Source organism: Lutjanus erythropterus, chromosome 11 (genome assembly GCF_056507025.1).
Source record: "Lutjanus erythropterus isolate fLutEry1 chromosome 11, fLutEry1.hap2, whole genome shotgun sequence".
NCBI classification, from domain to species: domain Eukaryota; kingdom Metazoa; phylum Chordata; class Actinopteri; order Lutjaniformes; family Lutjanidae; genus Lutjanus; species Lutjanus erythropterus.
This window is the reverse complement of record NC_139327.1, coordinates 4055502-4082091: the sequence shown is the minus strand read 5'-3', so window position 1 is coordinate 4082091 and position 26590 is coordinate 4055502. Positions and strand designations below refer to the sequence as shown.

Sequence of the window (26590 nt, the reverse complement as noted above, 5' to 3'; positions counted from 1 at the left end):
GTGTGCATGTGTGTGTGTGCGTGTGCGTGTGTGCTCTTATGACTGGTTGTGTGTACACTATGTGCTGAGCAGTTCTAGCTGGGGAACAGGAATGTTATGTCCCGGCCATTGATTTCATTATGCTCCAGGGCTTTTCTCCGAGTAACGCAGGCTTTAATCTGTCTCCCTTAAAGGACCAATTCACAGCGGAGCCCAACATCCGCACCAAGGCCACAATCTATAGGTGCTAATGATGCCTTGACCCCTTATCAATAACCAGGCCTTGGGTGGGAAAAGTGTGTACGTGTCGAGTCTTTACATATTGCAAAAGCTTGCTCGGCTCCGAGGGGGCCCGCATGAAAGCATCCCATCACCTTTCGCCTCCATCTCACTTAATTCAGGAGCCTCTGACATAGGCATAGCACTTCTGTGCAATGGTATGGTGATCAGATGATAGTCCTTCATAGCACGTGTCACATGGCCTGCAGCGAGGTCAATAACTCTCCAGTTTGAAGATTTCATGCACTGATCGCTGGAGATGCTCAAGTACAGTTCACATTAGGTCTCTGCATTCAGTGAGCCACCAGCGAGTTGTTTAATAGTCTGAATAATGAATAAAGAAGATGTTGTAACAGCTTGTTGAGCTCCAACCAGACTAACAAAAAGGGGTAAATTGGTCAGGAATAATTACTGGTATCCAAAACTTCTATCTTAATATAATGAACCCATCTAATAGGAGGAAATTCTCATGGTGCTCCATGATTATATTCCACATCTACCAGGTAGGAGGCTAAGTATCCTGCAGCTACAAAGAATGAAAAAGATGCTCAAGGATAAAGTCCCTAACATTATGGTATTATCGATTTAAAGAAACAGTTTGGATTATTTGAACTGGGGTACTTACTGATACTCATGAATTAGCCACAGTAGATGCCGCTTGGCACTTTCCTGGTTTTCAGAAGTAAAGAGGGGCACCAGTATAGAAGAAAGCAATGTACTGCTGTGAACAGGGTCAGCAAGAAAGGGTATTTTAGCTACTTAAAAAGGGCCCCCCTCAAAAAACCCACAGTATCAATTTAGAATTTTTTCACTGCTTTATTATACCACCAGACAGCCTTTTCCATTGTTATATAAGCCAAATACTGCTCTCTCCAAGACAACTAAACTCCATAAGCAAAATCAGTAATTTTAGCTCACATAACACACAACATAACTGGACTACCACTGTCTCGATCGGTGAGTTTGTTTGTTTTCTTTGTGCCTTCAGGATTAGTTTGGATTCACTGAAGTCACACATTAACACAAACAAGCTGTCAGATTAAGGCAATGGTAGACCAGCAATTTATTTCTTGCAAGGTAAAATTACTGATTTTACCTATGGAGACTGGTTGGTTTGCAGATAGCCATATTTGGCTTATATAAAAACAGTCCCATCGGAAAAGGCTGTCAAACAGCAAGGTAAAGCAGTGAAAATATTCTAAACATACACAGTTTTTCAAGGTGGGCCCCTTCTTAGGTGAATAAAATAAGTTTTGCTGCCCACAGCAGTACACTGCTAAGCTCCTGTGCTGGTACTCCTCTCTGCTTCTCTAAAATGAGTCTAAATGTCAACCGGCATTTACTGTAGGTAATACTTAGGTAATACTCACTTCAAATAACCCAAACCATCTCTTTAAAGTAAAAATCAGGGTGGGACACCCACAAACATGTGGTGAATATACACACACCACATGAAGCAGACAGTGTGGAAGAGCTCCATTGCACAGACTGCTCTTCAGGGACTCTCCACTCCACTGAGAGCTGCCTTCACCCTTACATTCCAGCACAGACTGGAGGGACGGGAGAGAAAGAAAATATTTGAGTGCGCTTTTTAAGCTTAATGGTTCAGTGCGCCAGGTTTGTTGCCGTGGTTAGACTCCTGGCTCAGTGAAGCCTGATGCAAACACGCAGCCAAGGAATGAACACACACACACACACATCGAATCTCCCTTTCAATGCTGGGGGCGATCCGCAGCTAACAGGTGGCCCTTGTCTGGAGCCGGAGCCAACAACCCCAGAGGCAGAGGCAGAGGACTATGCTGGGAAAGGGAAGGAGGGAGAGGGCAGATCAAATAGGAAAAACATAACAACTTAAAGGAAATTGGACAGGGTAACTATTTGGTGTTCCTCTGGGCTCTACTAACAATGGGGATTCAGGGATAGCTTCCTGTTCAGTTAGACTTGGGCAGTGAAAGCGGATGTATGCGGAAAGCGGTCGCACCGTTATTTTTAGAGCAGTATTGCTGAGGATGCTGATGGCCTATTTTCTACCTCGCCTGCTCCCTGATCTTGAAATCAGCCCTCTTGTCCCCTTTTTACCTCAGGCAACTTGGTGAGGAAGGCGTGGATGAAGTGGTTGTTCTCCATGCTGCCTTTAGCAAGGCTTCACACCGCTAAACATTTTTCAAACTGTCACTGCCTTTTTTGCATTAAATCCAATGGGGTGTGGCTGCACACTGGAATGAAAGCAGCCAACTTGGAAAAGGCGCCGCGAGTGGCTTATTTCTAGGCAGAGTGGAGTTCAACGTGGACTGTTTTTCAGGTCAACTAGTCACAATAAAGAAATGGCAGGCTGTCAAGCTGAAATTTATGACATGAACCACCAGCATTACAAGTAGAGGCTGAGCTGTATAAATATTCCACCATAACACTAGCTATGCTACTAGGTGATTAATCTAAGCTGAATCATGATGCTTAAATATCTTGAGAGATAATCTACCCTTGTGGCCTTAAATATGAAGACAAATTATTCTTGAGTTGCAGTCCCTGAGACACTCTGACACTATATATCATGTTGATCACTGTGATTGAGGTTCAAATTTACATTAAGCTGTCATTTCAACTGTTATACAGTTAAAATGAAAGTAATTAAACATTTTCAGAGAATAGCATCAAGACATAAACATGTATGGGTGTATTAAAACCTGAGAGCAAAAACAGTCTGAGTATGTTCAAATAAGATGCATACAGCAGAGTTAAGTAGAGCATATGTTGTGGGAGATGCAGTTAGATGTGAGAGTTGTACAAAGGTAATGTGTGCCAATAGAGAAAGGTTGTGCAGTTTGTTGTTATGGAAACAAGTTGCAAAACCTGTTTCAAATTCATCTCTACACTGTGTAGTTTATAATGCACATGTAGGACAAAATATAATAGTTGCACCATGGCCCTGCAGTTCATCAGGCCTCTATCTGATGCTCTTGTTCAGAGCACAAGGGACCATTTTAACAGGAAGGCACGATACATCTATTAAATCCTGCGAGGCTTAGACAAGTGATACTCCAGTTCAGAAACATTCCTCACTCCTCCACTTGGCTTTGCTTACCTTATGTTTCTTGCCTGGCTCCCGCTCCCCGCCTGCCTTATCCTTCTTGTTGGAGAATGTGAACTTGACATCTCCTTCCTCGAAGGCGTAGGGGTCCACCTCCGGCTCGTGATCTCCGTCGGTTATGGCAGCAGATAGGTACTGGTTCCTCCTGGCTCGATACATCTGGACGCGTTCTTCAGACACCTTCAGAGGCCATTTAGATGTGGACATCATTCTGGGAAAATGAAGAAGAGGTGTGAGAAGTAGATGAGTTAGATGACCATCAAAGAGATTTACTTTTCTCAGACAACAGACACCACCAACATTCCAAATGTATATTTTAGAGCTGCAATGATAATTGATTAATCAGTTTGTGAATTAAAAAAAAAAAAAAAAAATCAAAGTTCTCCGATTCCAGATTACTACATTAATTATGAACTATTTTGATAATCCATTAATCAGTTTTAGTATTTTTAAACAGAAGAAGTCAGTTTCCAGCTTCTTAAATGTGAATATTTTCTGGTTTCTTTACTCCTCTATGACAGCAATCTGAATATGTTTGGGTTGTGAATAAAACAAGGAATTTGAGGATGTCATCTTAGGTTTTGGGAAACACTGATTGACATTTTCCCCCACTTTCTGCCATTTTAAAACAAACAGCTATTAATTGACTAATTGAGACAGATTAATCGATTATGAAAATAATCATTAGTTGCAGCCCTACTCTTTTGTGACAGTTAACTGAATATCTTTGGGCTGTGGACAAAACAAGACATTTAGAGACATCTTATGCTTTAATAGACCAAAATAATAATAATAATAAAAATAATAATAATAATAATAATAATAATGAACAGATAAACTGACAATGAAAATGATTGTTAGTAACAGCCTTAGCACATTTCCAGAGCTGTATGAGAAGCCTGATCATTTAACAAAAAATAGAAAGAGTTATATGAGAAGTTCAATGATTCTGTTTTAAATTTTGGCAACAGGAACATTTCCTCAACTGCTCTGTTTTGCTCTGATGCTGCCTGATATCATATGTCACAGTTGCAACCATGTTTATCTGCAGAAACAGAAATGGCAGCGATTGCAAACACTTCTGACAGCTGTCATGCAGCAGAACTGGATGCATCATGTTTGTTGTCAGACAATTACATTTCAAGCAGATTTATGGAAACGTGGCGACTGCCGCACTCACTGCTCGTGCACTTACAGACAGACACATTCATCACTTGTTACTCTGACATGGCTCATCAAAATCTCTTATGTGGCTATGACTGTGGCCTACTTGTTCCTTATATGTAACGGATCAGGGAGGGAGGAGGAAAGGGAAGAAGACTACTGGCTGCTTGGCGGGAGAGGAGGGACTGACCCAACTTATGTGTTATCCCTCCCCTTCACTGCCTCCTATATTTCTCTGTACTTCTGTCCTCTCGTCATGCCTGTCTGACTCTGATGTGAGGTGATGGTGTGCAGTGGCCTGGGCCAGAGATTAGCCGCCATTCAGAGCTGTGGCTGGGAGGATTACAGCTCACTAGAATAGCCCATCCAAGCGGCTGGCCCCTTGGGATTGCATAACCCCGCCGATAATTCCCACTACGGCCACCCTACGGCCTGCTGGTCACTCTGCCTGTCTTCACACTGGACAAGCCCCCCTTACTCTGTCCATCTGTGATCCTCCTCCTTGCTAGCAGCTTCTTCTTGGTGCAAGTCTGCCTGCCAAACTGATAACCAGCAGACAGTATTTCTTTCAGCTTCAACTATGTTACAATAGCAGAGGTTTTTATCTTTATCCTAACCTCACCATTACTCTTCCGCTCTCCTGGCTCCAGTGTGTGTGTGCGTGCATGTTTGGGGTGTAGGAATCGATGAGAAGTGCTGGCCCTGCACATTGGTGATGTATGATGTCAAAAGGGCACATAGCAAGAGATTAACATGCTGTGTGCAGTTAAGCGCTATAGCCAACATTCTGAAACTGAGGGATGAGGGAAGAGGGTGAGGTGGGGGGATCAGAGAGTGAGAAAGAGGAAGGGGGAGATGGTGGGTTTTGCATCATTACTCTTTCAAAACAATTTTTTCTGGACTATTGAAAGCGCTCCAAAGCGGCCCGGGGCCACTCTGTAACAGAGGAAAAGGTGGGAGGGCTTGGATGCCTGACTGCTTAGTCAGTCTATGAATGGTATGTGTGTGTGTATGATTGTGTGTGAGAGATAGGGGTTAATTGGCAGGTGTCACTCACTCTGTGACCGACATCAGGTCCTGTGACGCCGAGGCTTCGTCCCTCAGCTTGTCCCCGGGCAGCAGTGGCGTGAGCAGCTCGGCTTCTTTCCTGCGGGGGAGGTTGAATAACCTCCACGGTGCGTGGGAGTTGTCCTCCTCCAAATTGACCGCTGCGCCCACGTACACAGTGGGCTCAGGAGGCTCGGAGTAGGTGGAGCCTCCCGGGTGCGTGTGGTGGTGATGGGAGTGGAAGTGCTGATTCAGCCCCTCTGGCCCTCCCGGCTCCTCACCGCCACCCTTTACCCCAACCAGACAGGGCTCTGGGGGTGGCTGGTAAAAGTGTTGGCTGTTGGGGGTTGAAGGGTTCTTCATACCCTCCCCTGACTCCTCGTTACGCTCACAGGGGTGGGGACTAAGTGGTGGAGGTTGTGGGGAGTTGGCCTGTTCCGATGGCCCAGCACTGACCACGCCGCTGTGAAGCTGGGGTGCTTTTTGGATGGCGGACACATCCGCAGAGCGTATACTCGTGAATCTTCCTCCATCCTGACCCCTCATGGCCAACCTCTGGCCAGCTGTGGCCTCTGTTTCTATTGAAGCATCGTCGCTGGTCAGACTGCGATGATGGAAGGGCGTCTGGGGTCTTTTCTGCTGCTTGTCACCTTTCTCAGCTTTCTCTCCCCCGGCTTTGTGCTTGGTAGGAGGCTGGGAGGGCTGTCCCGCTGACTGAGCTTGGCCTGGGGTGCTGCCTGTTCGCTGCTTCACTGATTTGTATCTGCAGGGGAGAAGACAAACATGCAAATATGCTGAGACAATGACACTTAGCAAAATGGCAGCAGAATCACAGCAAATCTATCCAACATTACAGATGCGCAATGAAAATTTTTCATTATCATGATACACAGAGATCTTTTACAGTTTGTGTAAAACCTCCCTATAAACCCTCACATCTGCTTCTTCCAGAAAACATCAATTAACTCAATTATTCTCACCTGCAACATGGCAGCCCCACTAATTAATCTCAAATCAGTTAGCAGACAGACAACAATTAAGTTGCAGGAGTGTAAGACTGCAATGCCTAATCCACAAATGTTATTGCTCATTCATTATTTTCTTTATTATTCACCCTAAAACTCATGACACGAACAAAATGCATCCTCTAAAAGCCTCCACATTACCTTCTAACAAAAAGTCCAAAAAGATCATTAATGACGCAAATAAATGAAGTGCTGTCACTAGAAAAGCAACAATATCTCTCTCTCTGCTCTACTGCCTATTCAGCTCGTTCAACTGAGGCTAATCAGTCGCTGTATTACACTGGTATGCATCATAAAAAGGCTTCACAATGATCATCAGGTTCCACTGGTTGTTCTGTGGACTACCTGCTCTAAGACCACCCGACCTGCCCACAGCCAGCCAAGCCACTTCGCTCACCTTCTCTCATCAGGTACGGACACACATGAGAAAGCTCTGTCACCCGCTGAGACGAAATGCTTATTTGCTATTAATGAGGCAACTTTGCAGGTCAAAGTTCACAAATCTTGAATTCACAAAGCAGAGATGCAAATCTGTTTTGTCACGAGAAGCAAAGGTATTATTCACCCTTTTGTTCACCCAGAAGGGAAGTGAACAGGTGGCAAATATTCACCAATGTTCCTTTTGCATGTGTGACCGTGTCCTATCCCTATCACTGTCCACCTTTTGGGTCAGTATCAGTGTCTCCTCAGCCTTTCCTTTGCTGGGTCACACTTCAGCCTACTGCTGTGGCCTTACATTTGGGTGTTGATGAGGAAGTTTTGTCTCTTTGACGGCCAGGCGACTTGCATGCCCTGACAATTAGATGTCAAGATAAGCGGACACGCGGAAGTCTTCCATCTACAAAACAAAGCTAATGGCCATTAAAATTGGCAACGCGCAGAGCTTCCCATTTCAGTGTCGCCAAAGTGCTGGGTGGCGTCCAACAAATTAACATGCTCCAGCTGACTGGTCCAATCCACTCTGCTCTCGTCTGCGGTCCAAGCCGGCTCTCCTCTCCTTAGGTGGGAAAAAAAAAGCCGAGTGCAAAGGAATCCCCAATGGAAGTCTGCCCAAACTTGTAAGGTATCCACCAATCAAAGTCCAGTTTCAATAGTACTTGCTAATTAACCATGATTAAGAATCTTCATCTAATCTATGAGATTGGTTCAGGCATGCCATGTGAAGACCAGTCAAGCATCCAGACATCCATCCTGCAGTCTGCAGCGGATAGCTGCTTGTGTTTACATGTACCCTTGAGAGTAAGGCAGCTGGTTGCAACTGTGGTTGGCTGAGACAGATGACAAGCTGAAGACTAAATGATGTAAAAGACAGCTGATTTGCTGTTTAATTCAAGAATGAGGCCCCAAAGACGGTAATTAAATGTTAAAGTGATGAACAAGGAAATAAACACAAAATAGTGAAATCAAGCTTTTCCTGAGGCAGAATTTATAAACAGTTATAAACAGGAAGAAATACAGGTGTGCAGGTATAAGTATGCACAGCAAACAGAATATCATTAAAATTAAGGTGTGAGACAACAAATCATATTCTCACTGGAGCCTTTCCCTGCCTATGTCCTGACAACATGTATCAACTGTAACTCTTCCTCTCTGTCCTTCGCTGATAAAAACAGTGACACTTAACAGATACGTCTGAACTTATTCGGCTTTTTTGTCAACATTAGGAGCATTCAACACACACGCACCTTTTACTACAGTGGCACCCCTTAAATGTTCCATCAGAGGTCAAACTATTCTTTCTCCTTCAAATTATTCCCATCAGTGCAGGAATAAAAATGTCTGACTTACAGAAACACACAGCCCTGCAGAGGTTTCAGCCCGGGCACGGCTGTCATTTAGACAAAATAGTGATAAATTGGAAAATATGAAGAATAATATGCTTGTCAAAGTCTAGACATGGATATAACTTGCAGATATTTTGCTGACTACGACCCTCTGCGCCAGTGTTCAAAGCTCCGTAGACTCTGTGTAACCTCTTTGAAATGTCTTTGAGCGCACATATATGAGCAATACCTGCACATACTGTACACCCACATGGGAACTGACTGACCTGGAACAGCTGCAGTATGACCTCTGTGAAGGCTCCACAAAATCCCAGGCTCCCACTTTCTCAGTCAGCTCCTCGTCGCAGGTACCGTTGGTTGCGGCTGAGAACTTCCGCCTGGGGAGGAGAAAAAAAAATAATAAACTTCCAGACAGAATTCTACTGAGGGCTAATTTTGACTGAGTCTAGCCACTTCCTCAGCTGTTTTTCACAAAGCATTATTCATGTGGGTTCCATATAATCACAAATCCTAAAATTCTGACACAAATCCTAAAAAAGTGCACAGGCCTTTCTCATGTTCCTTCGGTATACAGTGGCGAATGGTAAAAGCTTTGTGCTCAGGCTGATTTCATCGCCCTGCTTGGAGCAATAATATTTTGGCTGACAAGCCAACAGCTAACTCCAGCCGACATTCTGTGCTTGGTCAAGGGGGCTACAGATCCCGGGTTGCTCCCAATGTGTCAGATTCACTGATGGTGAATAATACAAAAGACCATGGGACAAAACTGCAAGCTAACCCTTACTTTAATTACCAGTCATCATTATTTCCACCTACGTTTTTCTGGTATTTTTGTATATAAAAAATTAAGCAGTATGAAAACCGACTTGACATCAGTGCAGTGTATATGATGTGCAGTGAGAAGGTGCAGGGAAGGAAAAAAGGGTTGAGCAGATTAAAATTCAGCCATTCAAAGTTTATTTAAAAATAATAATAACCAGGCGTGGCATCTGGGCCTGTGTAGAATACTTTGAACCAGTTGAAGGAGTTGGGTTAATTGGATTGTTTTAAACTGAAAATGAGATTTCCAACTTCCCGAGAGTACTTGAACACTGCGGCACGGCCGATCAAACTGTGCTACTTTCTAGAGACAATACCAGACTTACTTGTTCTGGGCTCGGTTGATATTGCACTCTTGCCAGACGCGCTCCACCACCTGACTGGCTAGTCGGCGTGGAATCTTGCCTCCATGGTGACTTGTTCTGTCCACGCTGAACGCATCAGAGGATGAAGGCATCTTAACCCACTTCTGGGCCGAGTGAGAGTCCACTGGAAAGGGAAAGGCCAAGGTTAACAGACATATGACAAAAAATTAGCAATCCAAAAAAATTGATCAATTAAAAAGCAAGATTTTTTCGTCAGACTTAAAGGAATAGTTTGGATTATATGAAGTGAGGTTTTGAGGTTTTGGATAGGAAACCACTGTTACGTAAGCCAAGTAACCAAACTCCTTAAGGAAAAACAGTAATATTACCTCTCAGACCATAGGTGCTGGTGGACTACTGCTACCTCTATTGGACAGCCTATTTGTGTATCTGAATCTGAACAACGTTTAAAACACAGAAGTCACACTAAGACAAAAAACTAACCAACTGAGGCAGCGGCAAACCAACAACTCCCATTGTCTGTGAGGTAAAATTACTGTTTTTGCTTTGGGTAGAGTGATATTTGACTTACGTAATGTCCATTTCCTGTCACAAAGGACTGTTTGATGGCAAGGTGAAAAAGTGAAAATATAGCTTAAAAGTGATAGTATAGCGTACAATTAAAATTGATAGACTTTTTTTGGGTGGAGCTTTTTCAAGAGCCTGAAAAATATTTTGCTGCTGACTCTGTCCACAGTTTTTGCCTAGCTTTCACTCTGCTTCTCCGAAGTGGGCCAACCTCAGTCTTCTATCAATAAGTACCTCATACAATCCCACATCAAATAATCTGAACTACCCCTTTAACTAAAGTCTTTATTGCCCTGTCTTTTACATTTACACTGTGTTTATACCACTACCTGTCTGTGCCTCCTCAGGCGATGTGGGAGGGGTGAGGGTCACCAAAGACATGGCGGGTTCTCGCTGGGAAGCAGGCACTTGGTGGCCACCCGAGTAGACGGCAGTGCAGTGGGAGGACCCCACAGGGGCCACAACGGGGATGTCTGACTGGGGTACCAGCACTAGGCAGGCTGGGTACACCATCCGCACACCACCTGTACACATAGAGGCAGGATGTTCAGGAACCAAAGCAGTAAACGCTACTTTTGAAAATCACAAAAGGATTAAGCTTGATGATACAGTAGAAATTTTAAACACTGACCTACGAGGACCTCCACAGAGGCCAGAGAGTCATCCTCCCAGTCCATGTCCTCCACCTTGTCCTCCGACACACCCTCCTTGGCGCTGGGGCTGATGGGGTAGAACTGGTTCCACTCCTCAATCAGCTTCTGGGTAGGAGGGTCTGACATCTTGAACGACTGGCCGGTCAGTGTTCCATTCAGGCCGAAAGGACTCAGGATCACTGGACAGAAGGAAAAGTTGAGGAGGAGGAGGAGGAGAAGAGGGAGGAGAGAGGGACAGACAATGTTAGTCAGCATGAAAACACCTTCAACCCTGCATTGTTCTCACAACACAAATCATCCATCCATCTTTTATCCTCTAACTTTGTCTTTTTCCTCCCACACTTCCCTTTTCCCATTTTTTTCTGTATTCATTTCATCTTTCCTCATTTCATTGCTTTCCCTTCCAGTTAATCAATTTTCTACATTTCATTCAATGGTCTGTATTCTTTCTCCTCCCATCTTCAACGAACTTAATTCTACCCTTTTGGTCTCACCTCTTTCTTTCCTTTTCTTCGCTCTGCCATCCTATCCTTATCCTTCCCCTTATCCTTCACCTCTTATCTTTATCATCATCCTTCTACCTTCCCTCACTGACTCGCTTTTATATATTTTCGCTTCATTTTTTCACTCTTGCAACAATCTAATCCTTCTTATCTAAACCATCTTTCCTGTCTTTATTCTCCCACATACTTCCTTTTCCCTGTCATTTTGCCATCTCCGGCCGAATCAGAAGAAGTGCTCTGACCTTTCCTGAGCGCTGCTGGACCCAGCCGGTCCCGGCTGACTCGCCAAATACTTACGGAGCAATCCAGACGCCAATTATTGGCAAGCAGTGGCCTCTCAGAGCCCATAAACAGAGGCTTATAAAAAGGGCCACTCCTCGGCAAACACACTTGACTGCACAGACATATGGGAGTCAAACGGGGAGCCATCAGTCTGCTTATAGGACAGACCTACATCCATCAGAGAATGCAGATAGTACTATAAACTAACATGCATAATGCATACACATGAGCACAGAAACCCTATGCATATCAACTTGACAAGCATATGTATGCACACACAACCAGTCAGCTTGTTATGCATCCAATCACCTTCTCTGCGTACATCATACATTTGAATGTGACGAGGGGGTAGAAATGGTTCTATGAACAGACTGGCTGGGTGGGTGAGCGAGCATTAGTTAATGTCCCCCTCTGCACCACTTTTCTAGTGTCATTACTACACTGGATGGCCTCTGTCCCCTCGTATCGATCTTGCAGCTGGACCCAAGAACAGCTTCCAGGATGGGAAAATGACGAAAAACAAAAGTAAGAAACAGTATGGGAAGGAAGATGAAACGCACCTCCCAAGTATTCCAACAAAATCCTTAAGAGAGTCATAAAAAGGCTTGGGCAGTAGCAAGGTATTACAACATACCGTACCAAGGTATTTAGTAATCCTAAAGGTACGATTTCCAGTGCTGTCACTGTGAATTAAGTTATCTGAAACACTGAAGTTGCAACTGAAAATTAAAAAAAATAATTTATTACAAATGCTTAATTTATTCAAAAGGAACTTATGACAAAGGAAGAAATATTTGAAAGTAGAAAATAAATAACTGTCCGGTCATTTCTGCTCTGTAGCCTGAGTCTCCTTGTTCATTAATTAAATATGACTGGATATGGAATCATGAAAATATTGCCACATAACTTGATTCTGACTTCTTCCGACTATAAGAGCATTTCATTAGCCACATGATAAATCTATAAATCATCTCCATTCAGATCTATGATGTGTTGGTGTCCATGGCAGCAAGTGTCTTTGGGTCCTTTAGCAAGAACCTATGGAATGAGGGCGCTTATTTCCTTTGTATTTATTAATCTAAGGGCCATAAGTACTTAAATCCTGCAGGATTTCTCTAAGAAGCTTAATTGCATGTAAGAAACAAAGCACTGTAAGCTAAACAACGTCATATACGTAACAATTACTGTTTTTTTTTCACACAAATGCCATCATACACCATATATCCTGATGAAATGTCAGGAAGGTATGAAAACATAGATACCACCTGTGCTAGTGGTTCCCAAACTAAGGGGGGGAGGAATAAAGAGTTAAACACAGCTGAAAACAAACAAGAGTTTGTTGTTTCTATCCTGCTGACCTTAATTTCTTTCTTTCTTTCTTTTTTTAAATCAGTTCCAGCCCCAATTGATTGATTAAAAATTTTGGAGGGGGAGGGGGCTCGAACTTTTGCCGGCTTCCGAAACGGGGGCATGCCAGAAAGGTTTGGGAGCCACTTGTCCAATCCTGGTCATCAACCCATTTTTGTGACCATTTATGGTCAGCATTTTATCAGCTATAGCCAGTAAATACATCTAGATTTAATAATTACATTCCTATTTAGCAGTTTTTATTGATAATGGCAGAGTCCACTAGCCCCACACAGGATTCAGACTGCCTACCTGAGCACCAGGGATTCACAGCACAACAATCCAGCAGAGTTTTATGTCACTGAAATCAGTTTTAATTTTGAAAGGCAGTAATGGACCAAGAAGCAGCTGTGAGATGAAAAGCTGCAGGCGACAGGCTGCACACCTCCAACTCCTCTACAAAGTAACTAACTTAACTGTGTCCTGCTGTTTTGTGTGGAAAACTACTCGCACCATATGCAGCATGGAATCAGATCACAGTTGCAATTATTATTGACAGACATGTTTATTAGAACAAGGTGAGTTTGTTTGGTTGAGACGATGAGCAGATACACCAGCTGCTCATCTGTTGTATTTCTATTAAAGTAGCTGCTCAGGGAGCTTTATAGTTAATGCACTGAGTATGTGTGATTATGTGTTGTGTGTTTACATTTGTTATTATCATTACTTATATTTTTTTCTTCTTAATTTTTTATCTCATTATGTTATGGAAAGAAATATTCACAGTATTAGGGAAGTTTTACTATAAGCCCCTTCAGGTTCTTACCTTCCCTGCACATTCTCTGTTTGTTTTTATGTACTGTCGGACTGAAAAGCTCAAGGATTACAACTTTTAAATGGGAAGGTTTGGAACTTGGAACTTACAGATCTAACACTTGCTGAGATTTTAAGGGAATGACTGGCAGGTTTTGGTGAAATGGTGATATATCTGATAAAAAATATCATGAGACAGAGTTTTATTTCAGTCAATATGTATAATTATTGACAATCTTTAAGACCAGAAAAAAAGGTTAAATTTAACCACTTAATTTATGAAAGCATACAGGTGAAAGACTCAACAGACTTGCCACACAACAGTTTCCTCACCATCTGCACTCATTTTCTCACTCCACAATGTCTCTGTTGTTGTGTCACCTGTTGTTGATGCAACTGAAAAACACACTTGTTGAATGTCACTCATGGCACGCTCCATTTTATCCATAATGAAAGGATATAATAGGCTGTTTATGAGCCAGGGTGTATTCTCTATGTGCTTTAATGGTGGTTTGTATTTAAGTTAAACTACTGAACAATTTCTCCTGTTAGAAATGAAGTGTCTATTACTACTTGATACATGTGTCTGCAACGATTACTGGATTTATCGATTTGTCAATAAACAGAAAATTTGTTAATTACTGACTGACTGTTTCAGTCATTGTTCAAGCAAAAATGTAAAAAAACAAAACAGGTTCCAGCTCCTTAAATTAAAGAATTTGCCTCTTTTCTTTGTAATTTATGGCAGCAAATGAAGAGTGTTTGGGTTTTGACATGGTGGCTGGACAAAAGACAAAGTTTGAAGACTTCACTTTAGGCTGTGGGAAACTGTGATGAGAGTTTCAGAATTTTTTGACATATTAAAGACTAAATGACTGATGATTAATTGTGAAAATAATTAGCAGATTAATCAAAAATAAAAATAATTGTTAGTTGGAGCCCTGTTAACACTAATATATGTTTTATTACCCAGGCCTAGTACTTAAAGAGAGAATACTCTTCACCCTGTCATATGAATGTTCATTTTTCAAAGATAAAACATGAAACATGTTATGCAGACACAATGTATCCTGGATGCACCTGAGAGTAACGTTTCACCTCAGAATAACGTTTCACCTCAGCCTGCAGAACAAACTACCTCAGCAAAAAACGACCCCCACAGAGGGAAGAAGAAAAGGTTATTTATGTTGCGGTACCCCACCACATCCAGCTATGGTCGATCATATTAACCTTAATTAAATTCAACCCCACTCTTTTTCCCTTTCATTTCTGCATTTCTCGCTGCGCACACACACACCCTAACCTGAGGCCAGTTGTGGAAGAGAGATCAAATTCAGCACAATTACGGAAATGGTTTACCGTCCCCCCCACACCCCATCACCATCACCACCGCACCGCACCCTCCCCTCCCCTCCATCCCTTCTGCCTTCCCCTTTCTCTGACTGTGAGTCTATCTCTGGCTCCCTGAAGACATGTCAAATGTGCTCAGATCAGTGTAATGGGCTGAGAGTTCATTACATTCACTCTGCGCCCTTTTATGAGGTCACATCCTGGAGAGGTCTGCCTGCCGGAGCGCTCTGCCGCACAGTAAACCAAGCTTGGCAGAGGTGAGGGGGAGAGAAGGGGGGGAGGGGGGGAGATGGATGGATGAAGGGGATGGAAGTCAGCCCTTCCTCGACGCTATGCTTGGTTAGCCAGGAGGAGATGCACTGCGGCGGTGAAAACACACACCTGCGCGTAGACACACAGCGTACTCAAGGACTGAACACACAGCCTGTGCTGATCGTAAAATACATTATAGAGACACATGTCGGCTTCGTTTGGAACCAGTGTTATCTCACAATGCACAAGGAGCAGGTGTGTGTGTGCGTGTCTGCTGACAATTTTAAGGAGACTACAAGAGTGGGAAAACAGAAAAAAATGATAATTGGGAAAAGGCAGGTATTCATTGGCCAATAAAATGAGTCATAAGCAACTATCTACTAGTTGGTGGCCAGGGAGCAATACAATCATCCTAAATGACTAACAAAACCATCAAAATCCCTATAGGAATACATACAGCAAGTTCCAATAATCATTTTATTTTTATCCAAGGCACCAGTCTTTAACTAGACGGGACATTATCGCCTCCCTCCCTTCAGGAGAACCCTAGAGGCAGTAAAGGGGTTGGCTGTACAGGAATTACTGTGGTGAATGGAGGAAGTGATCACTGTTATTACTCTGGAGGGGGTGTATGGAGAGGGGAGGGCTGAATCACATCTATCCAACTATAGACGAGAAGGTAGAAGAGGGAAACTTCTCCAAGGGGCTTATGTGTCACTAAGCTTACATTTTTTTGTAGAAAGAGTAATGAAGCCCACGTGGAATTGTGAGGCCAGTGCAGATTCACACCCCCACAAAGTGAGCAAGTGAGCACTTTTGATTAGATTACTTTAGATAGATTACACCTGTAATTGACTTGAATACACAACAATTCTCAAAGTATCTCAATGTATCGCATCAGTGACTTTCTATATTACTGTACATATCTACTTTTCATCAATTAGTACCAGCAGTCAGATAAATCTGGACTCCCTCTTTATTCACAAAGAACTCGCAAAATCAGACTACAACAGTTTATAACGTAGTTGCATCTTTTCAAAACCAGTCCTATGTATGTTCAATAAATATCAGGGTTGATATCACAACTAATCTGAATTCTTAGGCAAAATGCTCTATAAAAGCTAGAGCATATTTGGAATAGTTCACCTACAAATTTAAATTTAGTTGGTATCTGTTCACCCTCATGCAGACTGAAGGTCAGGTTTAGTTTTTTAGTCCACAAGACACTGCTGGAGTTTCACAGGAAAACAATGTTGCAGAATCTCCCAAACAATTTAAGTGAATGAGGATTTTCAAATGTAAAAAGACAACTGAACAATTGAAGAAAAATGTTATTTACACCATGTTTTTAGCCTGAATCTTCACTGTAGATCTTTAGCTTGGAGCCACTTTCACATGTGTGTGCACGCCGTCTGAACTGTGTGTGGCGTGATGGTGTGTATGAAAGCACCTATTTTTTTTATTTATTTATTTTTTTCTTGCATTTGAAAACTGGTCACCATTCACTTCCATTGTTTGGGAGATTCTGCAACACTGTTTTTCTGTGAAAATCCAGCAGTGTTTTGTGGACTACAAAAAAAAAATAAATAAACCAAACCTTCAATCAACATGAGGGTGAGTAGATAATGACTGAATTTTAATTTTTTTGGATTAACATTTGTACACATCCTTTGTTTCTGTCATAATAGCGATGTTTCTTATACTTGGTTTAGTCAGAGCTATGGAATATTGAATCATCCATCTTTGCTCACTCCATATTAACCTCTCTTACCCACAGGTGTGTACAAACTAAAGGTTATATGAACTTCTTTTTAAAATACAAAAATGTAAAATTATCTTTTATCTTATCAGTATCTGCCCCAAGAAGCAGGCAATTATTGGTTAATGGTTCTGGCTGAAAAAATAAATAAATAAATAAAATAATAATAATAATAATAATAATGATAATAACAACGTACATTCATAACTGTACAGTCTAGCTGAGGCCAGAAAATCAACAATAATCAATCTATAATTCTGTGCAGACAACAAATTCCTGATTATGCTCTGTCATCGATGCATAGCCATCTATGTCTGCATCACGATGCATTAGAAATCTTCACACCTCAACTCCTTTGTTTTCAGTTCGTAAACTAAATTGTATTTATCTTGAGTCTGGTTCAGGTGGCATGTTGATGTTAAGTCAACACTGAAATCCATTTATGTGAAATATGCAGAAGAGGGAAGGATCAGGGAAGGTACGGCTGAATAATGCCAGATACAGATATTTGTACATTACTTCTGATTCAAATAACAACAGGGTTAGTGTGAAATAGTTGTGTGAAATCATTTTATTCTGATAGTGCTGCGCAGATTTTCTATTTCCTTCTCAATGCAAAATAAGCCAAACCGTATATCACAGTCATTACATTAACATTTCTATGTGTGAGTGGAAATGAAAGCAAACAATGATTTTGGGATTACATAGCGTTTGGCTTAGGGTGGGGTAATGAATTTAGAGCCAATGATGGAATATCATTAGAGCCACACATTTCTATAACTACACTACACTAAATTTAAAGTGACTACAGAGGCCTTTCTTTAACTGGCTGCAAGCCAATCTGTAATGAAAGACAGTCTGACTGAAGATTGTATATGCTTTATCTTGGCAAAGGCGCCTAACACAGCACTCTAATATATTTTATTCAAAAAATGACACTCCTACACCTCCACTGAGCATTTAACATTTACAAGAAAACATTTTTTAAATGCTTTTGAAAGCATATTTCCCTTATTTACTCTTGTATACTCCACCTTAACTCCTTGGGGCAACATGCTGGGTGCTTTGCTCAACAGCCTAAAGTTATTTTGAGCTAAATGGGATCCTTGAAACCTCAAGATTAGCATATTTTAGGAGATGCTATTTTGTAGAATCACAGGTAGTAGTGTGCGTACAATAACATTTTAGGCTTTTTTGTGGTTAAAGTGGCTTCCTGAAAGTAAAAGCAGCTGCAGCACATCCATGAGATGTAAGAAAATGACCTTTCAGTATCTGATTAGTATTGTGCAACTTATGTCTTTGGCTCTTCTTCATTAAACGGGAGCAAAGGAGGCCTCAAGTCCTTACACTGACGTCTTCACACATGTTGTGTTGATGTTGATTGATAGTTTTTTTGTTTACCCTTGACAGCACCACTTATGATTCAAAGATGGATTTCAACTTATTCAAGGGAACTTTTTATAAGTTTTGCTACTTTATGTCAGAAAAACAGCATAACTCTTATTTACAAAAATAAAAACTTTGATAGGCCAAGTCAGAGATCAATGATTAGGTTTTAAAGGGATAGTTCTGACTACTTGAAGCAGGGCTGTATGAGGCACTTATCAATAGTCCGTGTATTATCTACAGGAGATGTTAGTTAGCATGTCCCCAGTTTGGAGAAGCTGCAGTACTACTGATGTAAGAAGCTGATCAGTGTGCTGCAGCAGACAGGGTTAGCAGCTAAAGGTATTGTAGCCACCTAAACACAGCCTTTTCTGATTGGAAACTGGTGTTATATAAGCCAAATATAGTATGTGTGTGTGTGTATGAAAATATCCCACAGCCACCTGACTCCTTTGACAAAAACAGTAATTCTGCCTTGCTTGTCTACCGTTTCCTTGATCAATTAGTTAGTTAGTGTTATTGTGTGACTCCGCTGAAACCACACTAACCCTTTTAAAACCCTGAACTATCCCTTTAAAGTTTTAAAAATCAGACAGCAGCTATAGTGCCAAGAGGAAAATTGTTTCCGATTCACAGTCTGGGGTCAGACTGGACCATTCCGCACAGCTTGGTGTATTTTCATTGATTAGAAGGCTGTTCTGCTCATTTGCTGTAGATGAAAGATTCTCCTCAGCTGACCCTACATTTTGAATAAAGTTACAAAGCAGGAAAAAAAAAAAAACAGCAGTAACAATAGGCGGCCGGTCCTTCTAGCTGGGCTGTCTGACTGCACAGTGTACAGACATCCAAATGTCAGAGGGCTTCTCCTGGATTCTGTCAGCTGATTACAGCTGTTTGTGTTGGAAAGAGGAATACCATTCTGTCTCGAGGCAAAGAAAATAAAAACCAACACATAGGAGTCATGTTTATTTCCCACAGAAATCAGGCTCTCTGTTTGTTCATCTGTCACATTCAATAATTCAGACACCGCTGATCAGATTTTGACAAAACTTGAGGGTAATGATGTGTCTCACTTTGTGGAACTCCACTTGAGGTCGAATCAAAGTGAGACATTATCATACAACACTGTTCATTTGTTTGTACAGCTTCTGAGCTACAGCTTTGCTTTCTAGAAAACATGTGGGTATGTGTCAGAGCCAAACATTCTGAAATGACGTCCCAAGGCACAGCAATTACATATTAAGTTACATTCAGTGTTTGTTTCTAACTGGCCCAGGATGATGTTTGTTTTAATTGTTTCTGAACAGCGCCTTTTGACATTTTCCCAGTGTATTCTCAGCTGCTCGCAAAAGTAATGTGTAATAGAGTGGAGACCCACCTTGGAAGGGGCTGGATGCCTGCTGAGCCAGGGTGAGGTGCTCCTCCGTCAGGTGGTAGACAGGCTGGTGCTGGTTGATCTCCACACTGGTACATACGTTGCTCTCACCATGCAAGAAGAAAGTGAAGGCGCAGGATAGGTGCTCACTGCAAGGAGAGAGAGAAAGAAAGAGAGATGAGCGGGTTGGGATCACGCTACTTTAATATGCACCTTTGAAAAGAAGTACCACATGTAATGAATAACTCCAATAGAGTGTAAGGTGGAGAAGTGACTGCTGTGGGGAGAAGGAAGCAGATCAGATGTTCCTGTTCACAGAGAGAGAAACAGAAGAGTTGGCAGGAAGAGGAAAAGTAGAAAGAGAAAATATGATTATAAAAGCCTGTTTCTTTTTTTTGTCAAGGTCTACAATGGAGTCTATGCTCTCACTCATATTCTGCTTTAACATGACAGAGACTGTTGAAAGAGACAGACACAAGGGAGTCAAAGAAGATGCTACTAATCTGTGCACGCTCTGGTAACACAAAGCTGCCCTAAAAGCCTGTATCAAAAAGGGCTGGGCAATAAAACAACAGTGATATTTGCTGGCAACAAACACTTCATCAATAGCAATAAGATAACTGTTTGATAAGATGTTCAAAAGTTTCACTTAAATGCAACCTGCCATATCCCTTGATAATAAAGCGACAACCAATCATTTATCAGCTGCATCATGGACATGTGACACAGCAACAAGAAAACAGCATGGAGTGAAAAAATGAGTGCAGAGGGAGACAAAATTGTTAGTAAAAACAGACAGGTTGGCTCACCAGCATTTAATGTGCATCAAGGTGAAATCATTCAGAGGAGAGGAGAGGAGAGGAGAGGAGAGGAGAGGAGAGGAGAGGAGAGGAGAGGAGAGGAGAGGAGAGGAGAGGAGAGAGGAGAGGATTCAAAGTAAGGCAGTTAAAATCAAAATAAAATGATTAAATTCAAAGTAAAGTGATTAAATTCATAGTAGGGCTGTTAAATTTGAAATAAAGTGGTTAATTGAGCCTTTCTTCTCCTGGTCTTTATTAAAAATTATCAATGGACTGATATGAAACATTTTTTCATGATAATTTTAATCAGCTACATTGGCCAGTCTTATTCTGAGAGATGGACAAGTCGATATTCCGACACTGCCACAGACAATAACGAAGCATTTGCATGCTTCCAGCTTCCAGCACAGTAATCCCTACAATAAATGCCAAATAGGGTGGGAGACTTTGGGTTTAGAGACTTAAACAGCCTGAACAGAGGTCAGGATGCAAGTAAGTCAACACAGCGGTAATCACAGGTGGTATATGGGTGCAACCCTGCTTCTGTCCATCTAGTGTGGATAGCGCTGTGTGTAAAACAAAGGGGCAAGCCCTGACTCACCCTGGCTTTCTAGCCAATACGCTCAGCTCTAACAGTACCTTCTCTCTCTCTCTCTCACACACACACACACACACACACACACACACACACACACACACACACACACACACACACACACACACACACACACACACACACACACACAAGCTCTTCTGCTTACAACAACGCCTGCCTGTGCCAGTCTGACCTCAACAGCACACAACAAAAGTGACAAGTTGAAGAAGAAACGGAAAGCAAGGACACGGCAGACGGAAGGAGAGAGGGGCAGAGCAAAATGCAGGCCATTGTCTGCGGGCTTTCCTCTCTCTTTCAGCCCACTCTCATCCAAAACACACACCCGCAGAAACACACACAAGTCACACAAATGCAGAGAGCGCAAGAGAGACAGCGCAAGTGACGGATGACCAAATGAAAGAGGACGCTGTGAATTTGGAAGTGGATCAAAGAGGGTTGCCTCCTCCAAGGATTTGGTTAAGCAAATATCAGTCTTCTCTCCCCGTCTCTCTCTGGCACACCTACTCTGCAGAGGATTAAAGAGAAGGAGCAGAGAGGGAGAGCCAGGCAGATACAGAGATGGAGAGAGAGAGTGAGAGCACTTCAAGAAGATAATACCACCTACGTAGTGAAGAGATGCCCTAAGCCCCCCAGAGCTTGACATTCATCTTAACACTTTTTTCTGTAAAAATGAGATGGTGCTAGTTAGTGAATGGCTATGGATGTATGATATTCATATTCTACAGCAGGAAGCAAGTAGGCTAATGAAGGTGAGTCAGAGCAAGAGAGAACTGGATATTCAGTGCTCCAAAACATGCATGTATTGGACTGCTACCACCATGAAATTTAAGGATGGAGTCTTTCACAACACAATACTAACAAGCCAGCTTGTATATTGAAAGCACTACTGGATGCTGTAATTATTCCTCCTGTTTACACAGGCTGGGGAGCAATCCCCTCTTAACATGACCACAGTGATAGACAAAATCAACAGTCACCTTCACCCTGTAAAATATAATCAATGCTTAAGTTAATCTAAGGCTTATATGAAGATCGCAGTATTTTTTTTAAAGGGAAAAATGTTTGAGAAAACAGCATTACAATGAGGTACTGTAGTGCTGCGTAGATGTCTTGGCCTAAAAATCCTGTTCTCCAGATGAATGAAAACATTGTTTGGTACAGACCTCAATAAATATCACATCATCACCATTTTAACAGATTTTTTTTCTTCAACGAACATGAAAATTGTTATGCAAAACTGATCATTTCCACTAATTGTATCACATATTGTAATTTCAGTCAGAATAATCACAGTACCTTTTTTTTGTTGCAAAATTAAGAAAAATCAAGCAGGTCTTTTCAGTACAAAATTCCTTCTTTGTTTCCACAGTGTTTCATTCATAATAAAAAGACTAACTTTGGAAATAGGCTGTCAGAAGTGTTGACACTTTAATCCTATCACGTGTTAAAAACAACATGATACAGGACACCTTTTGCCAAACCACAATGCAACATCATTCAGCAAGGCGCTACATTGGACACTCAAATATGACTAAGCGTACATTCCTGGTATATTACTTTGTGACATGAATGGCATATTTCTACTCATAACCTCACTGGCAACTCAATGGAAGAAACATGATCACTGTCCAGAGTTGCAAAATCCTGTTCAGTGTTCCGGCATCTGATAAGCCCTCACACTGAGGGACCAACTCGACCCCTTGCAATTATTTATTTATTTATTTTTTAAATGCAGGGCTGTTTTTAGTCCAAACGCCCGCTAACTCAGACTGAAGGCTCATACTAGCCTCAGGTGAACTTATGAAAATACTGGAGTTAAGTCAGGAAAGGAGGACTTCATCAGCCAGTATGGACATGGACAGTAGGAATGAATGTAACAAACAATAACTTAAAAATAATCCTGCAAACAAATCTAAAAAGGATAAGCCAATTTACAGAACAATATCATACAAAAGCATTATATTTGTGTCACAAATATTATATCAAGTAAGGTGTCTTCATGACAAACATCAACATTCTGTTTTAATGGACCAATACAGACTAACTATTAATTACTATTAGTTCAAGTTTCCCTGTCTAACAAATATTTATTTCAGTTAATAAATTAGCTTACAAACTGCTTGGTTATATTCAGTCTTAATATTTCCTAATGCATATTAGAAAAATAAAAAACAACTTTGATATAAAAAATGAACACAGTAAGTATCACCTTAATCTCGTTACTCACTTAAAAAAAATCTGACCCTTTAAGAAACTAGGGTGTGCATTTGTTTGGAGTCTGTGTTTTCCACTTTATGCACTAACAGGTAACACTGAGAGCAAAGCCGCCTTTGTTTGGGGAGTGTGACACGACCGCTGCTCTGCTGAAGTAATAAGTTACACTTGGCTCCTTTGACTGCGGTGTATGTGTGTTGTGTAAAACACCCTCTGGTCCTGAGGCATGGCATGTCACCCAACCACCTGGAGGGTGTGTGTGTGTGAGAAACAGCAAGAAGATTCAGACAGGCTAGCAAGGGGTGTTAAGGTTATTTAAGGCTCTCTTAAAAGGACTAAACCACATTTTTCGGGGGAGATGAATTAGCTGGTTAGCCTGTCAAGCAATGAAAACATTATTGTCACCGCTAAAAGAATGTACTGTGGTGTGTGTTGTGTATGTACATGCAGGAGGAATGGCCTAGAGCAGGGGTCTGGCCCCTGCAAAAAAATAAAAAATAAAATAAAATTTTAAAAAAAATCTGAGGACTTTTCTTTTTTCCTTTTTGTTTTGATTTGACATCAATAGCTAGCTTATGGAGACTCAAAACCAGCCAAAATTTAGAGGAAAAGGCACCAAGCCATGAAACACATTTAGTTGACAAAATACTGAAACTTTTTTTTTGGTGTATAGGCTACATATTTATACAGTTATATACTCAAAAATTTAAAGGCAACATACAGCAATTTTTGAGTTTTGAGCCAAACTCAAACTTCTTGACTTTTGAAATTAAGTTTATAAAGTTTTGTCAACTTATAATCTTTAGTTGAGATGATTTACTTTTCTTCTTCAGATAAACTTCAATCTCTGAGTTTTGGAAATTCAAAAAAGTGCGTTTCAAAATAGGCCAACCGATTATTTTGGTTATTCATCATTATTTTGGTGCCTGAAAAAGGGATGTTTTTAATTGAAACATCATTTACTTTCACTTCAATTCACTTACTCAATATCTAATCTTTAGGTTGTCTGCATTTTTTAGTTTCTAAAGCTCAAAGATTTAAGTTTATCTAAAGAAGAAAACAAAAGATTAGTAGTTGGTAAAACTTTTTCAAACTCAATAATCTATTGCAGTACCTTGACTTCAAATTTAATATGTTAATGTTAAAACATTAATTTCCATAAAATATTTTTCCAAAGCCACAAGGATTCACTGGAGAGTGGCTAGAGAGCTGCATGTGGCTTCAGAGCTACAGGTTGCACACCTCCCAGACTAGAGGGTGACGTACAAGGAAAGGAAAGTCAAAAGTGAGAGACAGACTACAACAGAGAGACAAAATGTGTCATTGCATTCTGCAGACATGTGCAGGACTGCACACTACCATTCTCCTTTCACACGCAAAGGCACCCTGACGCTACACATTCACACACATCTGTGTGTGCAGGGCACTCATGAGCTCGAGGTAGAGGGCTGCCATCTGTGGCTCAACAGACAGAAGTACAACCCAATGCTCACACACAGCATCCTACCAGATTCAAATCAATTCTTTATAAATGTGATTGTACAGATTGCTCTGCCGGTGTCAGCTGATAGGTTAAGAAGATTATGAGACATGCCAGCTGTTGGCATTAAAACTGTCGCATGCTAAATGATCACATTACTACCCAGCAGTGATTAGAAGACAACTTGTTCTATATGAATATATTTCTTTACATATTTGTACTTGTATAAACAACAAAATATGCACTTGGACATTTTTACTTTTTCACAGATGAAACCTGGAAATAATCCTGAACGTCAGCCTCATTAAATGTTGTTATTCCTATACACTATTGACCCAACTGAGCATTCAGACCACAAAGTTGCAGAACAACTGCCAACAGAGGGATGGCTCAGATTTCAACAGGTGCTCAGTTAGCACTTGGCCAAGTAAGCACAGAAACATCAACAAAAACAACAACAGCACAGGAGCATTCACCCTCCTGTCCACACACACACACACACACACACACACACACGCACGCACACACACGCACACACACGCGTGGCATACACTAACACAGCCGCAGCATCGTGCCAAATTCAATTCTTCTGCAAACATCCACGGCCTGCTGGTGAGGCAAACACAACGCTCACACATACCAGCATGTGGGCAAAACACACACACACACACACACACACACACACACACACACACAAACACACACACACACACACACACACACAACAGCTGCTAAGCATGGTGGGTAAGTGTGTATGTGGTAGTTGAGATCAGGTGAGCAAGGGTAGGCATGGGGAGGCCAAAACACTGATTTAACAAGTAGTTTTCTATTGTAACAGACCAGTTTTTAAAATAGATGAATCCAAGATAAAAAAGGTACACCTTTGATTATTAATCATTTAGTAGTGCACTCACTTGTAATGTAGATAAGGTGAACTCTTTAAGTCCACCTACACTCAAGCATATGTTTTTCTTCTTGATGCTACAGTTGGATGTTTGAGCTTCACTGTACAGAATGATGTGCGTGCAGAGTTTGATACAAAGAAGGTTGCTTTCATATTAATCGAAAAAAGTGGAAAGTTTCTCTGTGCTCATTGAAAAGCAGTTTTTAAGTGGACATTTTTTCTTTGAATAGTACTCAAACCGATTAATCAATTATCAAAGTAGCTGGTGATTAATTTAATAATTGATTAACTGATTAATCGCTGCAGCTCTACATGTGTGATGTATAAACTTAAAGCTGCCAGCGCACACAAACTGAGAGTGGACTTTACAGTGAAGCAGTGGACTTTCTGTGTCCAACAGGGAAACATAAGAAATGAACAGAATTAGCATATTTGTGGATTTTGGAATTTTAAATAAGTAGAAAAAGAAGAAAAGATCATTTTTTTAAGGATTTTACTATGGAAATCCTGATTATTTTTGCAGAAAAACCTGTCAGACACATTATTTTCCAAGGAGACTATTTGTACTATAGTATGTCTTCATATATGTTTGGAAGGGATCTTTAAAGAAAGAGATAAACATTTTGAGAAATGAATAAAGATATTCACTTCCTTGCTGAAAACTAGATATGAAAATAGATGCCAGATGTCTGTATAGTAAATATGAAGCTAAAGGGAGCAGCCAGTTAGCCTAGCTTAGCATTAAAACAGAAGGATACAGCATGTCTGCTTAATAAGG

The 26590-nt window shown here is 41.3% G+C and overlaps 1 protein-coding gene across 2 annotated transcripts in view; it reads right to left on the bottom strand.

Annotated features, from left to right (window-relative positions):
• Positions 1 to 26590, bottom strand: part of med13a (mediator complex subunit 13a) — a 98425-nt gene that overhangs the window by 28068 nt on the left and 43767 nt on the right. The window contains exons 4-10 of one of the 2 annotated variants that reach the window (XM_084730506.1): positions 19802 to 19947; positions 10710 to 10910; positions 10405 to 10602; positions 9512 to 9674; positions 8633 to 8743; positions 5568 to 6320; positions 3341 to 3557 (exon numbers count right to left, since the gene is read on the bottom strand). In XM_084730506.1, the coding sequence (XP_084586632.1) occupies positions 3341 to 3557; positions 5568 to 6320; positions 8633 to 8743; positions 9512 to 9674; positions 10405 to 10602; positions 10710 to 10910; positions 19802 to 19947 (1789 nt within the window). The remainder of the gene's footprint in view (positions 1 to 3340; positions 3558 to 5567; positions 6321 to 8632; positions 8744 to 9511; positions 9675 to 10404; positions 10603 to 10709; positions 10911 to 19801; positions 19948 to 26590) is intronic. The other variant, XM_084730507.1, reaches the window with a different exon arrangement.